This window comes from Mus pahari, chromosome 3 (genome assembly GCF_900095145.1).
Source record: "Mus pahari chromosome 3, PAHARI_EIJ_v1.1, whole genome shotgun sequence".
NCBI lineage: Eukaryota > Metazoa > Chordata > Mammalia > Rodentia > Muridae > Mus > Mus pahari.
Genome location: NC_034592.1, coordinates 65,621,229 through 65,641,780, shown reverse-complemented (window position 1 = coordinate 65,641,780; position 20,552 = coordinate 65,621,229). Strand labels below are relative to the sequence as shown.

Here is a 20,552-nt window from a genome sequence, read left to right as displayed (position 1 = left end):
ATATATATATATATATATATATATATATATATATATATATAATCTCATAATCTCAGGGATCAGAAAGGATTAAAATACCTGTCTATAAACTAGGAATGTGTATATAAAAAGCAAAGACCTCTAAAGATTCAACAATTACGTCATCCTAGAAAAATGAAAGTACAGTTTTGGAGTTGACAACAAGGCTCTGCAATATTTCCTTTTGGAATATTTCTAAAACTAAATTCAATCTGTCGATAATTCAAGCTGATGCACATTAAAATGAAAACTTTTAGAGCTTTCTCCCTGTCAGCTTTGAGGTCTGAAAACATGTATCGTCATTTTTAAAAGTCACCTAAGAACTGGAAACGTTATGATACTCTAAAGCAGGCAGCCTGGGGCTGCAAAGAGCGATCAACCACTAAAATGATTGCCTCACAAATGTAAGGATCTGAATTTGATTCTGAAAGACACACAAAAATATCCAGGAGTGGCGTGCACACCGGTAATCCCAGTGTTGAGGAGGAAGAGACAGAATCCTTAGCTATCTGCTCTAGTTCCATAAGCCCCAAGCCGATAAGAAAGCAAGGTACACAGCGACCTGATGGAGAAATTCGTTCTTAAGTTCATAGGTATACACACACACACACACACACACACACACACACACACACACACACACACGCTCACGCACAGTGGTATAATGTAACAATGTCTAAACTATCTGAACCTTGAAACATTGCCTGACTGTGGTTGGTTGTTGTTGTTGTTGTTGTTGTTGCTGCTGCTGCTGCTGCTGCAGCCATGAAAGAGAATCTTAGTTCCTGCACACATAGGTTTCATTTCTGGCTTCAACTTAGAAGATTTTTTCTTAACTTTATATTACGTCTAGGAGACAAAGTTCACATGTTAGGGCTTGAATCTGAAGCGCCCCCAACAGGTTTACACATTTACACACTTGATTCCCAGCTGGTATTGGTAACTTTGGAAGGTGGCAGAACCTTTGGCTCGTGAGACCTGGCTGTCAGACACTAGGGGTGGGCTTGGAGGTTGTAACTCAGTTCTGGTTTTGGTTCAGTATGTCCGTCCGTCCTTCCTTCCTTCCTTCCTTCCTTCCTTCCTTCCTTCCTTCCTTCCTTCCTTCCTTCCTTCCTTCCCTCCTTCCTTCCTGTGTGTCTGCCACAGCAATAAGACCATCTGCAGCCAGTTCCTGCTATCATGGACAGAACCAGTCCAGCTACCAGACCTTGCTTGCTGAAGTGCATTGTACCCTCAAAACTGTAAACAACTAAGTTGTTTTTGCAAGGTATTTGCTCCTAACAATGAAAAAAAATAACTAATATAGCAAGTAATTATGGAAGATTAATTAAATCATAACTAAAGGACCCTTTGTCTGCCACCTTATAAGAAAATCCAAGAGAAAAGTGTTTTTTTTTGTTGTTGTTGTTGTTTTCACAATTTTTAGAATGAATATCATTGGTACAAAGGGATCTATAGATATCCACTTTTCCAAATAGGCTAAGAACATTTGCCAAATGAATCTCTCTCCCATATATCTTCATGTTAGTATTTACAGGTGTGTTTTTAAAGACCCAAGTTACCTAATAGCAGGGGAGGAAATGGAACATTGAAGAAAATATCATAAGCAAGATGCTACAGGCACACAGAATTGTGAAAGATCAATAGAGAAATATTTTGAAAGAAATATTTCACAAGTGCTAATTAATTTATTGTGTAGAGGGGCAATTACCTAGGGGAATAGTGTTAGGACTAGAAGATGTGAGGTGACCTCATTAAACATCAGGACTCAAAGCCTGAAAGAAAATCCATGTTGGAAACTACAGATCCAAGATCCCTTCCTTCCAATTCCTTGCCGTGATGTTTACATATTGTGTGTTCAATAACATCAAAGGCATTAATAGGTACTATTATGATTTTGAGAAAAAATTCAAAGCTGTGAGTGGTGGCATGTGCCTGAAACCCCAGCACTAGGGAAGCCATGACAGGAGGGTAGCAAATGCAACCTTGCTCCACAGCCAAGCCAGGCTTGGTAGGATGTAAAGCAGTCAAGAAGAAAGGAACAGGGGAAAGATGGGAGAGAGGCACAAAGGAGAGAGAGGGGGGAATATGAAGTAAACAGATAGAAGGCGAAGGTACCTCTTATTCTGTTTTATTCTAAATCAAAATCCATAATTCCTAGAAACTTTGGAGATATTGGGAACTTTCTCCAAAGATTCACACCAATTCCCACAAAGGTAGACTTTGCAAGACAAATAGCAATATAATAAATAGTATAAATTAGAAACCCAAATTCATCTAAAAATGAAGTACATTTTAAATTAAATTACAAAACATTGTAGCTGGGTATTTTTTTTTTTTTGGTCTATTCAAAAACCTGATTTTAATAAAATGTAACCACTATCCTTTTGTAATGTTCAAGACATAAAATATGTTTATTTTTCTAAGAACTGCTAGAAACTGAGACAGAACCCAGAATTTGTCACTAAATGAGCCTCAAAGGAAAACCTCTTGCATATTTGAAGCAGGGTGTCCAGACTGTGGTGTTTCTCTGGCCCAATGGGTAACAAGAATTTAAAGCTGGGTGATATACTTCCCCCAAATGTGATGAAATGGAATAGTTATGATTGTTATATTATGTTCTAGCTTAGCTCATAAGAAAACATTGCAACATGGTTGTGTGTGGCAATAAACAACTATAGTGCTTTAACTTGGCTGAAGATCCCCCCACTCTCAATGAAAAGCCATCCTTGGCTTCAAGGCTAATCCCCTGAGATTTTAAACCAGATGGACTTCTTTGTAAGGACCTTGATGTACCCATTCTTTCCTTTAAATTTCAAAGCGTTTAAGGGAAACTTCTGTGTGGAGCATATGAAGAAAAATGCAGGAAGATTTGGTGAGGTTTTACCCTGTTCCTAATGTCCCCAACCTGTTTAGAATACCAGTCTATGAGTAGCACTGTAGGTGGCTTTTGCTTTCGTTTCACATCTTAACCCAGTGTTTGCTGTGGAAGATCAAGAGAGGGTTGTGAACCTTCAGGAAAGGCAGAACTCAAGGAGGGGCTGGCAGATGACTGAGAAGTTCAAAGTGTGTCTGGCTTTTCTAGGGGACCAAAGTTTAGTTCCCAGTATTTATGAGGGGAAGCTTACACACACACACACACACACACACACACACACACACACACACCACCTGCACATACACATGCACACACACATGTACAAACACACAAATAAAATAAAAATCTCATTTAATAAAACGAATGCAAGAACTGTCTTTTATAAGAAGTTGGACAACACATTGCATTTAAAAATCTGCAAAAGAAAAAAAAGAAAAGAAAGGGAGAAAGAAACTTCAAATATCTTGTTTTTAAAAATATAGTAAATAGTAAATATTGTGGATGTTTCAGTAAGTCTGGCCAGATTTCCTCATCGGACCCTGGCTCCCACAGCTACCCTGCTCACGTCCTGTTCTTTGGCCCCTAAACTGCCAGGGTCCGGGAGAACCAATAACCTTTCAAGAATTGTACATGAGGGCTAAGAGAGCTTTACTCCCAGAAAGAAAATGACAACAACCATTTCACGCTCTCAAAGACCTCTGTACATTCTGGCTCTTGCTACATTGAAAGCCTAATTGTCTTAGAGTTGTTATCTCAGTGGAATATTTTGTTGAAAGTCCATGAAACCATTGAAGCTTGATTTTGCAATGAGGAGGAACGATGCCACTCCAGAGCGGTGTGCGTCCAAACTGGGGCAAGAGGACACAGGCAGGCTTGGTTTACCTGCCAAGGGCAAACTCGTACAGTGCAGCCCCAACTGCTAATTAGAGAACATGGGGATCAGTGTAGAATCCAGATTGTAAGTTTGATTCTTACAATTACATTTTGTGTGTGTGTTGCGTGCGTGTGCACATGTGCGCATGCGCACGCATTGTGACCTACTATTCCCCCCCCCCCGCAACTGTAACCTTTGGACATTGTAGTGCTTGCTATTTTATTTCTTAGTGGAAGAATCACAATTGCATACTTTCCTCACAATTTGAAGCATCTTGCTTTCCACTGGTCGTTCACACAGGACTATGCAGCATTCAAGTGTAACAGAGTGGTTTGTCTTGATTGACAGCAATATTGATGCCCACTGATGTCATTTCCTGTTCCCGTCACAACAAATGGCGTGGTCAGTCTTGCCATATTTGGGATGTAAAGATGTAATCTTTCAAGAACTGAATGAGGGCTGAGAAACAGGTTTACATCTCAGAAAGAAAAGGACAGCAGTCACCCCACGCTCTCAAAGCTCTCTGTACGTTCTAGTCAAGAGGATCTGCTAGAAAGGAACTTACATCCCTGGCCATAAAATTATCTTCCAGATCAGCCTGTATTTTGAAGTTCAGACGAGAATATTAAGGTTTTAAGAGGGAACATGTTTAGACAGGTTTTATAGAGCAGCACATATTTGCAAGGAATGTAATCCTATCCTAACTTGCCCCACTAAGAACCAATCCCTCATTATTATGAAGCTTTTATATCATAACAGACTTTGAGTTGGATTTCCATTAATTTATTTGAAAGATAACATGATGAGTAGTTAAACTTCTCACAAGTCACAGCTATTATTTAGGAAATAGGACCCAGGTTGGCTCTAGTAGTTAGCCATCTTTCCCCAAACAACAGTATTGAGGACAGGCAGATGAGCTGAGGCAAATATAATCATCAAAAGTAGTCTCATGGAAAAAGCAACAGTGTATATAATATATATGTCCCTTTTGCAAAAGCCCCATATTTTCAAGACTATATAACACAACAAATTTAAAAGTCAGATCAAGAGCTGGGGAGATGGCTTAGCCTATCAAGGGATACAAACATGTGATCCTAAATTCAGCACACATATAAAATGCCCAGGGACAGCTCTGTACTCTTGTAACCTCAGCACCAGGGAAGGGTAGACAGGAAGATCTCTGCAGCTCATTAACCAGCCAGCCTAGCCAACTCAATGAGCTTCAGCTTTAGTAAGAGACCTTGTCTCAGAAATGATGATGATGATGATGATGATGATGATGATGATGATGATGGTGAAGACAGAACCTATGTTATCTAAAAGTGTGTTATTTCTCTCATGTTTGGAATCTATATAGGGTGTGGGGTGTGTATGGTGTGTGTGTGTGTGTGTGTGTGTGTGTGTTTGTGTGTGTGTAACATAAAAGCACAGATGGAGCTATGTGGCTGGAGGATGGAGCCAGGGCCTAAAGGGAATGGGAGGAAGGAACAAGACAAGGATATGGAAGGAGGCTGACAAATGTGACAAGCTTCTCTTCCATACGGAATCTGTCTACCTACCTACACATCATCTAGCTATCGTCACAAGGGCAGAAAGGAATGGATTGGGGAAGAGCAGGCACAGAGATTGTAAGGAGCCACAGCAGGGAATGTGAGCAAAGTATACAAGTTTAAAATGCTACAGCAAAACCCATTATCTTCTATCCTAAGTAAACAGTTGTTAATAGAACGTGCCGCTGTCTCTGAACACAGCCCAGACCTGAGAAGAGGCCTCAGGAGACCCTCAGCAGCTCAGTGTTCGGAACACAGATGGCCTTTCACAGTCTGCCTGTCCAGTTCTGACAAATCACCCACATGGTACCCACCCTCCACTCCTCTCTTCTAAGAGCTTGCTCGCCCCACCTCTGGCACAGAGGTCTCTTTCTCCTGTGAAGCCTCTCCTGGACGTTGTGGGCAGAGGTGGCTACTTCCTCCTCCGCCTTCAATTGCTGCTATCCAAATATGTCTCAGGCAGCCAATAATTAGCTTCCACATGGCTCACTTTCTCATCTGACATTTTCTCTGTTGACAGAGATGACGTTTGGCACATCTCAGCTCCAGCGTATAATCTGTGACCTGGCAGACAGTAGTCATTTTATAAATGCCTGCAGCATGCGGTAGTAATTGAGTCAATGAATAAAACACATGCAAAAAGAATGATAGTTTTTTCAATGTGAGCAAAATTAAGCTGTTATTATAATTTTAAAATCTGGATTATTAACCCACTGATTCAGCATTTATCACAAGCAGTTGCAATACAAATGGAGAATGAAAGAGAACACACCTGACATTTTTCCTGTCCTGAAGAGACTCCATCTAGTTCATGGGAATTACAGAAACCATACAAGGGCCTCTGTGGAACTCCTCACCATCTTAAACAGGTATAGTTCAATGGACTTATAATCAGACCAAGGGGGAGAATCTTCTACAGCATGAGGCTATGGACAACGCCCGGAGACACAACAGTCAAGCAATAGTCATATATATTTCCAAAGAATCAAGTGAAGCTCTGCATTGCTGCAGTGGGGGTGGGAAGAAGAAAGGGAAAGGAAGCAAAATAGTTGCAGTTGAGGAGGCTAGTCAGGTAGGGGGCCCACCAAAATCTACTCCAGGGCCTTACTCTGAAATAACTGGAGGAATTGAAACAAGACTGAGATTTGAGTGGTCAGCAGACTAGGGAGTTGATGAGGACGTGCCCTGGGGGAGAGACAAGGTTAGCTGGAAACGTAGTTTGAGGAGAATATTGTTATCACAAGAAGATTTATATTACAATTACATTTTAAAATTAAATTTATGTTTTAATCTAAACACAAAGATTATCCTTTAAAAGAAACTAAGTAATTCGCAGAAACCAGAATGAAAAGATCTTATGAAAAAAGATTCCCATTAAGAGGGTTAGAGAGATGGCTCAGAGGAGCAAGGTTCCGTTCCCAGAACCCACATGGCAGTACTTTAACACTTGGAACTCCAGTTCCAGAGGTCCAGTGTCCTCTTCTGGCTTCTGAGGGTACTGAATGCATGTACTCATACACATAAAATTTAAATGAATTTTAAAATCCCATTAAATTATAAGGATATTTGGCTATTCCTTGGTGCAATCAGGATGAATTTGAAAATGGGGAAAACTGAATCCTAAGAGCCCAGACTCAGCCAGGTGTTGAGCTACGCTGATACTATGTGTCCTTGACATCAGGTAATGACAACATTTCTTTATCTCTATGAGGTTTCTTCCCATCACCCATTACCTCAGTGTAATAATGAGAAGATCCCCAGGGAAGCCCAAATACAGAGTTAACCTAGAATAATAGTCAACCAATATTTTCAGAAGTTTCAAGGTCATCTGACCAAGACAAGCCTGAGGACCTGTCAAGTCACAGTCAAGAAAAACACAGAGAGATAATAATTGCACATAATAAGGTCTGTATGTAACCTAGTTGCTGAATAACTTTCAGGAACAGAACCAAAAACATTAAATGACTCAAGATGAGTACAAAGCAAACATCTAAACTGGTTTACAGAGTATAACAAGAAATGTTATGCATAAAGCATAGACTGCAGAGATAACAGGTATACAGTGCCTGGAAATAATACTTGCTTGCTGCCCAGTTTTTCTGTGACTCTACAACTGTTCTACAATATATAATTTATGTTTTTAGTGTGTGACTTGAGCTGGAAATGGCTCTAGCAGAAAAGTAGTGTTAGGAAGAAAGGCAGATATGAACCGGAACTTTCCTACAGGATTCTAATGCATAAAGATTTCCCAGTTTGCAAAAAGGTGAGGTCTATATCAGCCTGTGAGTGGAAACGACTTACACATTTCCTAATATCAAGAACAGCTGGGCAGTCACAAAGATGACTCCATCCATCAATTCTCAACTCTTTCAGCTACTGCTCTTCTGTTAGTTATACACATGTATCGAGATGCGTGACCACAACCAATACTTTGAAACACCAGAGCCAAGACTTGGTCTTTTGATTCAATGACAAGTCACTCAGGATTTAACTGTGCCTGAGACTGTGTAACTGTAAATGCTTCCCATGTTTCCAGGAACAGCAATGGGCTCCAATTTTCAATGGCCAACTTTCAAGGCATTTGTAAATATGACTGAGAGTCTGGGACTCCATAGTGGCCTTACTTCCTGCTCACTGGGTCATACTCGAATCAGTCCCCGTCACCGCCCTACCCCCGGAAGTTTGCTTAAATTGCTACTAAGGACTTGTCATGCTGTACACAGTTTAACTGTGGCTTGCTTCTGCACACAGCCTTCTGTGTGATTGGGATTTATCTTTCTCACCTTCCTATCCATAGCACTTGACTGCAGAGCTCAAAACAGAGTCTCAGATGTGATTTTTAAAATGTGGCACAAGGAGTTACCCAATGAAATACAAACCATTTGTGTATCTGAGAAAGATCTGAACACACTGGTTTTGATTTAGCCACCCAAACCAAAAATAGAAATTCATCTCCCCACTACACACACACACGCCTCTGAGACAGCAAATCATTTTTAAAAATTGAATGTTATTTCTTTAAAAGGCCTGTAAATATAAGGAGACTAATTTAAACACAGGTAAAAAAACATAAGGACAATTAAGTGGTAATATATTGATTTCTCAAATCTTTAAGTGGCGTCATGATGTTGATTAAATTACTGATCCATGTTGCAATCTCGAGGCTTAATTCTTCTCGTGATCCTTGAACATGAGATCCCAAGGCAGTGCTACCTAACAAGAGAAGTCTGTGTTCGTTTGCCTTTCCTTTGCTCCGTTTTCTCTCTCTGTTGATCTTAGAAAGAATAAAGTGTATGTGTGTGGGGGCGGGGAGAGCATCCACTTGACTTCTGAGAAGGGTACATTCTTAGTTCCCAGCCTGACTCCACCCACCATTTTTAAAAGATATGAGGGAAGATAAACTTCAGACTCAGAGGAAGTAATTAAAGAGAACTGAAGGAAGTGGGTCTAGAAATAGAAGCACAGTTTTTTTTTTGTTTTTTTTTTTTTTAAAGGAGCAAGATTTGTGTATATTTAGAATGTGCCTTGCTACCTAGAAATCTTGAGTTGAACATGCGAACCCCACCCTGAATAGTAAATAAACTAAACCAGCATAGGGGGGTGGGGATGACCAAGATTTAGAACAGCAGATGTGACAAGTACCTACAGAAAAGCTGCAGAGAGTCAGAAATGTTTTAAAGAGACAGTTGGGTGCAGAAGGCCTAGTAAGGAGCTCAAATGCCCTGCCCCTCTTTCTGTGCCTTCAGTGACTGTATAGGACTTAGTAAAGGCAGAGGAGTGTGGGCAGAGGAGTGTGGTGCTGTCTGATTCCTTCTGAGAACCTCCTGAGTCACAGCTACAACATAATCATTGCTAATTGCTAATCTGCCTTCATTGCCTGTTGGATTTATATATATATATAATGCTGATATATATTTATATATTATATATAATATGTAATATATATTTATTATATATATATTTCAGCAACCTGCCAAGACATATTTGCTGTGATCTTTGTGTCTGCAATGCAGATTCATCATAATCAACACCTCACTTACACCTCACTTTCTGGAAACTTAAATACTACTACGACATCTGATGGTCCTGCTGGTTTACCTGGGAAAGGTGGACATGGCATTTGTGCAGAGCCACTTCACTGGGTCAAGTGAAGATACAACCAGATTGTTTGGAAAGGGAACCAGAATGTCAAAAAACAAAACAACAACAACAAAAAACCAACTTTCTAAACTTGGCTATAGCTGAAAAACATAGTCACTTGCGAAGGTGTGAGTGCACACTGTGTCAGACTTGGTACCCTTACAGCTGACTTCCTTCTTGCTGGGGGGGTGTTCATCCTTTCTCCTTCCTTCCATGGCTGCGCTTTCCCTATCACCTCCCTGCTGAACTCTGAAGACTTCGACAGAAATGCATATGGCTGCACTTCACTCTCCATCAAGGGCCCAAATAACTCCTAAAAAGGAACCCGTGTATGATGTGCCTATTTTAGGTATTATCAATTCTCATTTTGCTTCAGTTTCCCTAACAATTCATGGCAGATCATCTCTATTTCATCAACAAGAGAAGGCAAAAAAGATTGACCCTGATTTTCTGAAGGTTGCACAGCTCAGAAGTATAGATGCTCAGCTATGAATCCTGATGGTTATCATTCAGAATCCATGTGCTTCTATGCTGGCTTCTCTGAAATCAGTATGACAAGCAACGTCACCTGAAGAGACGATGGATTGTCCTTGAGTAATACTCCGTACACATTGCCATATTTTTGCCTCCACCAAAACTATTTCAGCCTTCCTACTAGGTCATTCAATTCCTACACTGAGTTTGTTTGTTTGTTTGTTTGTTTTTAACTTTCATTTATGGCTCCATTTGTGAGATGACGCTAAATGAAGATTAAATATTTACGATTGCAGCTATTTTTGAGGGAACTAAAAATACAACCTTAGAGGCTATAGTGCCTTATACACCTGAAGATCTACATGATATATCAGCTGAGAAGAACAACCATAGAACACTGAAGCCATTAAAATTATCTTTTACAAGAATTTAGAAAGAATGAGAAGAAAATGGTTTTTCTCTGAAGTAAATGTAACATATAACTTACTTACATTTAGAATAGAAATATAATAATGAGCTCTGTCTCACTAAGTGAATTTTCTATCTTCTACTCTGTTTAATGTTCAAGTTTCCACTTAAATCAATAGCACTCTCTTTGCAGTAGAATACATTTAAATTCCAATAGAAGACCACACACACACACACACACACACACACACACACACACACACTTGGAAATGAGTCAGCCATTTCCTGTGCCCGGATTCAAATTCACTTTTCTTTTCTGAAAACTAGATTCAAGCAATCCAACAATAATTGGCTGTTCTGTAAATTACAGACTGAGCAGAGCATAAACAAACACCAGGAAAGTGCACAGGGATCTCCAGTCATCAACGGTCCATTTGATGATAATTTTTAGAACTTCCTACTTATCTGATCATAAAGCACTAGACAGCAGGGTGAAGGGAAAGAGACCTTTTCGATGAAAATGTCAACTTCTGTCACTTTTTCAGAACAATATACATCTTAAAATTATGATTGATCCCTATAGTTATAAAAAGTGTGGTAAGCACAGGATATCTAAAGCACAGCAACCTGACAGAGAAGAGTGACTGAGGACTTCTGGTTTGAAGGGATAAAAGCCTGTTGTGTCTGGTAGATAATTGTTAAATTGTGGCAGTCAAAATGAATGTGAACCAGAGATAGACACATGCTCCGGGGCGCTCTCTCTGTCTGCAGTTTGTTCTGTTTGATAGATTTGTAATGGACTTGGATTAAGAATATGAACTTAAATTCATTTTCTCTGTGCATGGCTCACCACGGAGACCATTGAAACCAAAATGACAGATAGATTTAGGAGACAAACTATGATATGCTAGTCTAACAGCCTGGCTCCATGAGGGCATGAAGGAAATGTCAGACATAGCTGCCTCTTCGTCTTCTGGTCTATCTCCACACGAAATATTAGGATGATTTTAAAAGATGTATTTAGATGCAATGGAGATTCTTAGGAAATCAAGAGTGTGTGAAAAGAAATTAAATGGCAGCTATGTTTGCCATCAGGATGGGTTATGACCTGAGAGAAGTCTTGAAATATTTAGGTGTCTAATACTGAATTTTGGTGTAAGTGCAAGGTACAGAAATACAGTAACAACAGGGTCATAAATACATACTTGAAGGGGCCTCAGCAGAAGGCCCTCCTAATAGTTAGACTGCCCAGAATGGAGCTAGGTGACTTCACACAGCACAATGGAGCACTGGCCATATTCCTCCCCACTCCTCCAACGCTCCAGACCCAACTCCGCTTCCTAACCTACCCAACTTTTTTTGTTTTTCTTAACCCCTTTAGACCAATTAGGATTCTGCAGTATTTTTTTATCTGAACAGCTAGAGACAATTTACCAAGATGGAGAAAACCAAAAAAGACCTTTATAGGTTTGGTTCAGGACATATTAAGTTTGCAAAGGCTGATAGCATCCAAGTGAAGAAATTTAATAGTTGCAAACTGGAGATCTTGAGGGGGGTCACCAACACCAACAATGACATTCTAGGCTCTGCTTCCTGTCTTCCCCTTTGCATCTTCCTGGGAAATCCTCCCCTGACCTAAACAGGCCATTTCCCTTTCTTAAGAATACTGCTCTTCCGAAGGTCCGGAGTTCAAATCCCAGGAACCACATGGTGGCTCATAACCATCCTTAACAAGACCTGACGCCCTCTTCTGGAGTGTCTCAAGATAGCTACAGTGTACTTACATATAATAAATAAATAAATCTTTAAAAAAAAAAAAAAAGAATACTGTCTATACTATGGTAATTTCAAAAGGAAAAAATGTAAATGATTCTGTAGGTTAATGGAGGCAGGAGTAGGGTGAAGTTCAGCACCCCTTTCTGCCTTGCCTCTTTCTTGTTTTTTTCTAGCCAGTCTGTCACTGGCTCCTGCTTGAAGCCAGTGTTTACTTTTCCTCAGAGCACACTTTTTTCTTCACTCATGTTGATCTCCTCAGCTGGTGCTTTTCACACCCAGTAAGCCATCCTACTCTCACCTGTTGCAACATGGAGCAGCAGTCTGAAGAGCTTTCATTTGGGGGCATCTGTGTTAATGTGTTTAGCATCTCAAGCACACTCCCTTTGTTCAGCAATCTTGACTATGATTAAATCTCCTCATTGTGCTCACAATAGACCATAGGTTACCATTGATTACATTGGTTTTCACACACACACACACACACACACACACACACACACACACACACACACACACANCACACACACACACACACACACACACACACACACACACACACACACACACACATTTCCAGCTCTTAGGAACAGATGGACTGAGAAAATTATACCATTTTGGCTTTTTCTTTTATCATAAGCTGAAAACTCACATAGATCCTCACTAGCTGATTTGTATCAATACCCAGTGCCTCCTTGAAGGAATGGCTGCACTTCCTTAAGGCTTTAACTCATTACAGCAGTTGTAGAAGAACAATCTCTGGACTCTACAGTATAAAGTTATACTACAAATGCTTCAATATAACCAGTTTCTCTGAATGCTAGAGTCCCACATTCTTGGGATATTTGTGAGCTAAAAATAATGGACACCATGTCCCCTTAGGCCTTTGAGTTTAAGATTTTCCTTTCAAAATAATATAGTTATTCTCTGAGGACATGGGGACAGTACTACTTTTTTTAGCTTAAGCTAACCCAAAATAGAACAGAGGAAATAATTGAGCAACTGCACATATATCTTCATTGTTGTCCATTCATGCCAAAACTGATATGTCTTGAAAAATAAAAAGCACTCACAATGAAGAACCATCTTGAAAACCCTATACTGATCTTCAGACAGTGGTACCTAGGAATTCAATAATTGCCTTGGGATAAACTACAACACAGATGGATGCATTATTTATCCTTCTTTCTCCAAACAGGCACAGCCTTTTGTAACTGCACGGGACAGAAGTTTACCGAAAGTAGCTGTGGGTCCATTTATATCCCATCTCCCCGAAAAGAGTGTAAACAGTGGAAGCTCTAAGCCCCGGGTTGGACCTCTAAGCTTCCCCACCAGCTTCTTCCACACTGAATCAGAGCTGGAGGGCAGGGGATGAGCCTTGAGCCAGCAACCAGGGAGCCAAACTGGAAGGGAGATACTGGCCTGAACAGTCACTGCCTTGTGTCAGGAACATTTTTGTGTGAAAAAGAAAAGAAGCCTTTCTTGGAACTAGTACTTGTCGAAATACTGATACACTTAAACGTTACTTGGCAGTTCTAATTTTGAGGAGAAGTTCTGGGAAGACGCCAGCCTCTGAGCCAGCATTCTCTGATGTGATCTGGGCAGCCGTTAGGAGTACAGCAAATTGGTGCTCGATTGGGTTCAGTAGATCTGCTCCTGACATGAGGCAGCGAGGCGATTCTTAACATTACATTTCCACGGGGACCAAACACTTCTGCTTTGCTTACCTTAAGGGAAAAAACTAATAATCACATACCAATCAACAAGAACAATTAGAGATTTGGTGGAAATTCTTTCAAAGGAGAAAAATAAACAAAGGTAAAAAGAAAAAAATCATTGTCGTTACTTTGAAAATTGATTTTTTTTTAATTATTATTATTATTATTATTTTCTTTATTTACATTTCAAATGCTATCCCGAATTTTTTTTTCCCCATTCTAAGGTTGTGAGACTCTCCAAGTCACCAGTTCTTCAAGTACCTATTTATTCCATGATGAAATAAAGCTTCATAAATAAACTCTTCCTAACCTCCATCCTTAGCTGGAAGCAAAGCAGAGACACGCGTATATGATCAGCAGACAAACAGCCCACCAGTCCCGACACCCGTTACTCATGCCACCCCGAAATGGTACCTAGCAGTACCTTTCATGGCCGGTGCTGTGTACACACTCTGCTTCCTCTGCTTAGGGGATGCGTTCTGCGACTGCGGACAAGGAAATCGAAAGCATTAGACGTGCATAAAAACCTCATTGCTGTCAGACCTGAGAAGTAGACAAAACTGCACTGTATCTCAAAGGGCTTTGTGATGTCTACCTGTCTGGAAGTAGTGCTGTAGCTGTAATCAGTAATGGACACGTTTGGTGATACCACAGACCTCCAAGCTATGTAAACCAAAGGGTATGTTTCACCATCAAGTTTACATATATGATGATTTTTAATTTTTTAAAAATTTCATTATTAACATTAGTTTCACAGTATATGTGATTTCATTGAACTTACTTGTTTGTTGTGCGTGTATACTTGTGGTATACACATTTTGTGGTGCATGTGTGTAGGTCAGAGGACAATTGTTTCTTTCCTTCTACACTGTAGGCCTCAGAGATCAAACTAGAGGTGTCAGACTTGGTGGCAAGTGCCTTAACCTACTGAGCTGTCTTGCTTGCCCCCAGATTAGTTTAAGGAAATAAAAGGATATTAATTCAATTGAAAAATACATGAGTTCTGATACAAAGTATATTTCAAAAATATGCCAGTGGTATCTATCTATCTATCTCTATCTAGAGAGATAATAATATAAAGTATATATATATATATATATATATATATATATATATATATATACTTATATTATCTGCCTCTGCAAGTAATGAGGGTTCCAAAGGAAAAATCTGAGTCCTTCATTCATAAATGCAATCTTAAGTTGCCACATTCAATCTAAACCCTGATTTTATTCAGAATGATGATGTTGTTTTGTTTGTTTGGTACTCTTTTATTTGTCCAAAAGCTAACTGCTACACAGCATTGTCACCTAAACACCCAAGATCAAGTTTTACTTTTAAAATGATTAAAAATAATAACAGGGCTGGTAAGATGGCTCAGCGGGTAAGAGCACCTGAGTGCTCTTCCAAAGGTGCGGAGTTCAAATCCCAGCAACCACATGGTGGCTCAAACCCTCCTTAATGAGATCTGACTCCCTCTTCTGGAGTGTCTGAAGACAGCTACAGTGTACATATAAGTAAATAAAAATAAAAACATACTTTAGGGTCAAAGCCACCATTCTATGATCATATAGAATCATCTCTATATTATGGAAATTTATTCGTTTATTTATATAGTTCATTCATCGATCAGATTGAGTCCAACTGACTTTTTTTTAGCAATGTTTTTATTGAAAGAATAGAAATATAGTGTTGTCTAGCATGCCTTGTATTTGACCTCCATCATGTCAAAAAGCAGAGTATAGCGATGTATATCTGTAATCCTACTACTAGAGAGATGGAAGAAGGAGGGTCAAAAGTTCAAGGCCAGCCACTACCATTACCTTGTCCTGGGTTATTTGGGACTTTGTGTCAAAAGGAAAAAAAAAAAAAAAAAAATATATATATATATATATATATATATATATATGAAATCATACTTTAATGTGATTGCTGAAAGGGTCCTAATCAATGAGTTCTAGTGTTCGATGTGATCTTTGCTGAGCAAAACTGAAGTATAAATAGTTACAAGACATATTTGAGGGGTGGTGTACTGGCTAGCTTTGTGTCAACTTGACACAGCTGGAGTTATCACAGAGAAAGGAGCTTCAGTTGGGAAAATGCCTCCATGAGATCCAGCTGTAAGGCATTTTCTCAATTAGTGATCAAGGGGGGAGGTTCCCTTGTGGGTGGTGCCATCTCTGGGCTAGTAGTCTTGGGTTCTATAAGAGAGTGGACTGAGCAAGCCAGAGGAGGCAAGCAAGTAAAGAACATCCCTGCATGGCCTCTGCATCAGCTCCTGCTTTCTGACCTGCTTGAGTTCCAGTCCTGCATCCTTTGGTGATTAACAGCAGTATGGAAATGTAAACCGAATAAACCCTTTCCTCCCCAACTTGCTTCTTGGTCATGATATATGTGCAGGAATAGAAACCCCAGCTAAGACAGGTGGTTTTATGTTTCCATCCATATAAGAAAGAATCTGAGGTGTAGAATTTTAAAGAAAGTAGAAATTATTTTTGATGTTTTAACTTGAATTGAAGCACATTTGTGTAAGCTAAATTGTCCTTAAAATCATCATCTAGATAATATTTATTATTTACTGATGTAAAATAAAGGTATAAAAAGTAAAGGTAAGAAAACTGAAATAGATACTTGTCACATGCTTAGCACATGAGCAAGCTGCAATCATGATTGTCTTCCCCTTTCACTGAGGATGAAACCCAGGCTCTCACACACTAGTCTTTGTACCAGTCTGTGTTAACACTAACTGCGTGAGTGATAGATGACTCTGAGGCACCATTCTTGCTTCGGTCATGTCGGGCTGATCTTGATGAACAGCCACTGCCTCTGGGATTTCGTGTATCTTTTTCCATATACACACTCTAAGTAGAAAGTTAATTCCACAGAGATGTAATGTTGTCTCTTAGTAGGACAGTGATGAGACATAACGAAACCTACTTTACCTAAGTGCTTAGTTTTCAAAGCCATTTTACACTTACCTTCTCAGTAGATTGTTTAAAAGTTCTGCAAAGTATTATTGAGCGTTTTACAATTTCTAGAATTTCTTCTTTGGGTGTCATATGCTTTGCTCATGATCATGAATACTGCTTATACCCACAGCCCATTCATTCTCTCTTTGCTCCATTACTGGATTTATATAATTCTTCATATTTTATGTACTCTGTCAGGTCCCCAAGTCTCCCCTGACTCCTAATTTCTATCTGAATTCTATCTGAATATAGACATGAAGACGTTAAGAGCTGTACAAGGTTCAGACTGGCACTGAAATTGCATTTGAACCCATTATTTGGTGAACCCATAAGTTCTCATTACCAAGGCTCCAGAGGGACTCATTTTCCCTGGACTTCAGCTATGGGCCTGTGGAGGTTTGAATATTCTTGGGCCAGGAAGTGGCACTATAAGGAGATGTCGCATTGTTGGAGTAGGTGTGGCCTTGTTGGAAGAAGTGTGTCACTGTGGGTGTGGGCTTGGAGAGCTTCCTCCTAGCTGCCTGAGAATGTCAGTCTTCTCCTGTGTTCCTTCAGAACAAAGATCTAGAACTCTTAGCTCTTCCAGCACCATGCCTGCCTGGATGCTGCCCTGATTTCTGCCATGGTGATAATGGAAACCCTAACCAAGACTAGAGCTGATTTGGGCTCTAAATAGCTAGAGACCTTTTTAAGATGTGCCTGACATCTCTTTACTCCTGAATTTCCATGCTGCCTAGACCTGCTTATCATATTCATATATGATCACTCAGGAAATTAAAACTATCAGTTACATATATTACCTAAAATCAATGTTTTAATTTAGAAATTTTTTAAGGCTTGGAGTTTCAGCAAGAAGCAAGGCAATGGAGAGGCAGGGATTTTCATCAAACTTATTTACTGCCCATTTGGGGAAAGCAACTTAAGTACTGTCTGTAGCATTATTTAGGACATTTATTTATGCTATCTATGACATTATCACCCACACAGACTCGTGCCAAAGAATTCTATTACAAAGACTATGATAAGTTGAGCTTTTAGCTCAGTGAAGAGTGTGCCTGTGTGAGACACCCTGGGTTTGATCTCAGAATAAGGAGGAAAAACCAAAACAACACTGTGATATTACCACAGTTGTGTTTTAACATATGTATACAAAACATAGCGGAACTTACTTCTTGTGTGTTAGTCACTCTCTTCTCATCAATTTCTGAAAGAGAAGTTGATATAATTCATTAGAAATGTAATTGTCAGCTCGGAAGACCCAAGATACAATTCATAAACCACATGTAACTCAAGAAGTTAGACCATAGTGTGGATACTTCTTAGAATGGGGGAACAAAACACTCATGGTAGGAGTTACAGAGACAAAATGTGGAGTGGAGAATGAAGAAATGACCATCTAGAGACTGACTCACCAGGGGATCCATCCTATATACAGTCACTAAATCTAGACACCATTGTTGATGCCAACAAGTGCTTGCTGGCAGGAGCCTGATATAGCTGTCTTCTGACAGACTCTGCCAGTGCCTCACAAATACAGAAGTGGATGATCACAGATATCCATTGGACTGAGCATAGGATCCACAATGAAGGAGCTAGAGAAAGGACCCAAGGAGCTGAAGGGGTTTGCATCCCCATAGGAAGAACAACAATATGAACTAGCCAGTACCCCCAGAGCTCCCAGGGACTAAACCACCAACCAAAGAGCACACATGGTAGGACTCATGGCTCCAGCTGCATATGTAGAAGAGGATGGTCTAGACAGACATCAATGGGAGGAGAGGTCCTTTGTCCTATGAAGGCTCTATGCCCCAGTGTGGGGGAATGCCAGAGCCAGGAAGCAGGAGTGGGTGGGTTGGTGAGCAGGGGGAGGGGGAAGAGATAGGGGGAGGATGTTTTTTGGAGAGGAAACCAGGAAAGGGGATAAAATTTGAAATGTAGATAAAGAAAATTTCTAATAAAAAGTTATTGATTGAAAAAAAAGAAAAAGGAAATGTAATTGTCTTCCTTATAATTGCATGTTAATATTTTCAAAAACATATATAGAAGCATTTTAACCAATTGCCATATGCTTACATAACAACTGAAAAGTAGGCCTGAGAAGGACTGGGAGTCAGGTGAGCTGTGTCCTGAGAGATTCTTCTCCCAAAAAGTTCAAGCAAATACATGGGAAAACTCTACACTTGACAGCCCAGATTGCCAGCCTTCAGCATCCAGAGAGGACACCAGGGAACTGACTCAGAGCTGTGACTGTGTCAAGACACGAACATTCTGTTTTAATCTATTTTCCTGCATTTACCAACAACTTTAGGATATTACTGTTCAAGAGTCTTCAAAGTTGTCACAGGCAAGCCCTGATTTCACTGTCAACTTAATCTCTGTAACTCCTAAGAGAGCAACAGCCTTCCTTCCATTGGGCTCTATACAGAGCCTACAACTGCCAAACCTTTCTTATGAGAACATTCAGAGCCTTCTCACAGAGAGAAATGGGGGGCGGGGATGATCATGTCTACCACTTCACAGACGTCTGTTTGGGGTTGAGAATCCTTCTTTCCTCCTCACTTTATTTCGATTCTCTTTTGGATTCTTGACCTATTGGCCTTTTCTATTCTTTATGCTACTCTCCAAACCAAAAGAGTGAGTACTCTGATGGTCCAAAGCTGAATGAGGAATTTGTCTAAGGATATCAACAACTTAAGTGGTTGAGTACAACATTAACCCAGAAAAATCAGTAGCCCTCCTATATACAAATGACAAACAAAATGACAACGAAATAAGGGAAATCATACCTTTTGCAATAGACTCAAATAATATAAAGAATCTTGGGAAAATGATAACCAAACAAATGAAAGACTTGTATGATTAAAACATTGAAGCTATTGAAGAAAATGTTGAAGAAAATGTCAGAAGATGGAAAGCTTCACCACCTTCATGGATTGGTAGGATTAATACCACAGAAATGGTCATCTTACAAAAGGCAATCTACAGATTCAATATAGACACAGATAGAACTGTATGTCCCATGCAGCTACCCAGAGCTAGCTATAAGTAGCAAACAAGTTTCTTTCTAGACATGAGTACATATGTTTCCATGTAGATTTATGTATTCTTTGTAAAACGACAACACTGGAAAGCTTCAATGTATCAGTGCAGAAGCTTTTACTATCACATTTTCATGAAATACCACGTGTAATCTACTGTAGCAGCGCCAGCAAAGTGGTGGCTTGTAACGCCAAATGACCACACCAATCAACACTGGGCTTATGATCTAGGGCTTTTCGGTATTTAGCCTAGTATTTAATCTAACATTTTTAACATCCAAATGAACTCTAATTATTCACTTCAAACCTTTTTTTACTCATAAAACAGATTAAAAGCGTATCTTTCCAGTAATAACTATATTCATTGTATAATTAAATAAGACTTTGGTTTTGTTGTTATGATGACAAAATTCACTTTGCTGGAGAAGCAAAGATGGAAAAAAAAAACTCAGTCCTAGATCTCCATCTTGAAAGTAAAGAATTAAAATTAAGTAAGCTTCAAAGTCAGAGGGACTCATACAGAGGGAAAGATGTCTAAAAACATGTTACAGATATTTTAAAACTCACCGATGATTTATTTATTTTCCTTCTTAGGTTGCTGTTGAATTGGGGAGAATAATCGTTTCTGTCCTCCTAACACCTTATATAAACTCACAGTGTCTGCTCATAGGACACATTTACAAGAAGAATAAAGACAAACACCGTGTTCCTA

At 39.6% G+C, this 20,552-nt stretch overlaps 1 protein-coding gene across 2 annotated transcripts in view; it reads right to left on the bottom strand.

Annotated features, from left to right (window-relative positions):
- Ppp1r1c (protein phosphatase 1 regulatory inhibitor subunit 1C) overlaps positions 1–20,552 on the bottom strand; it is a 111,052-nt gene that overhangs the window by 41,524 nt on the left and 48,976 nt on the right. For both annotated transcript variants that reach the window (XM_021194186.1, XM_021194185.2), the window contains exons 3-4: positions 17,972–18,006; positions 14,258–14,318 (exon numbers count right to left, since the gene is read on the bottom strand). In XM_021194186.1, the coding sequence (XP_021049845.1) occupies positions 14,258–14,318; positions 17,972–18,006 (96 nt within the window). The remainder of the gene's footprint in view (positions 1–14,257; positions 14,319–17,971; positions 18,007–20,552) is intronic.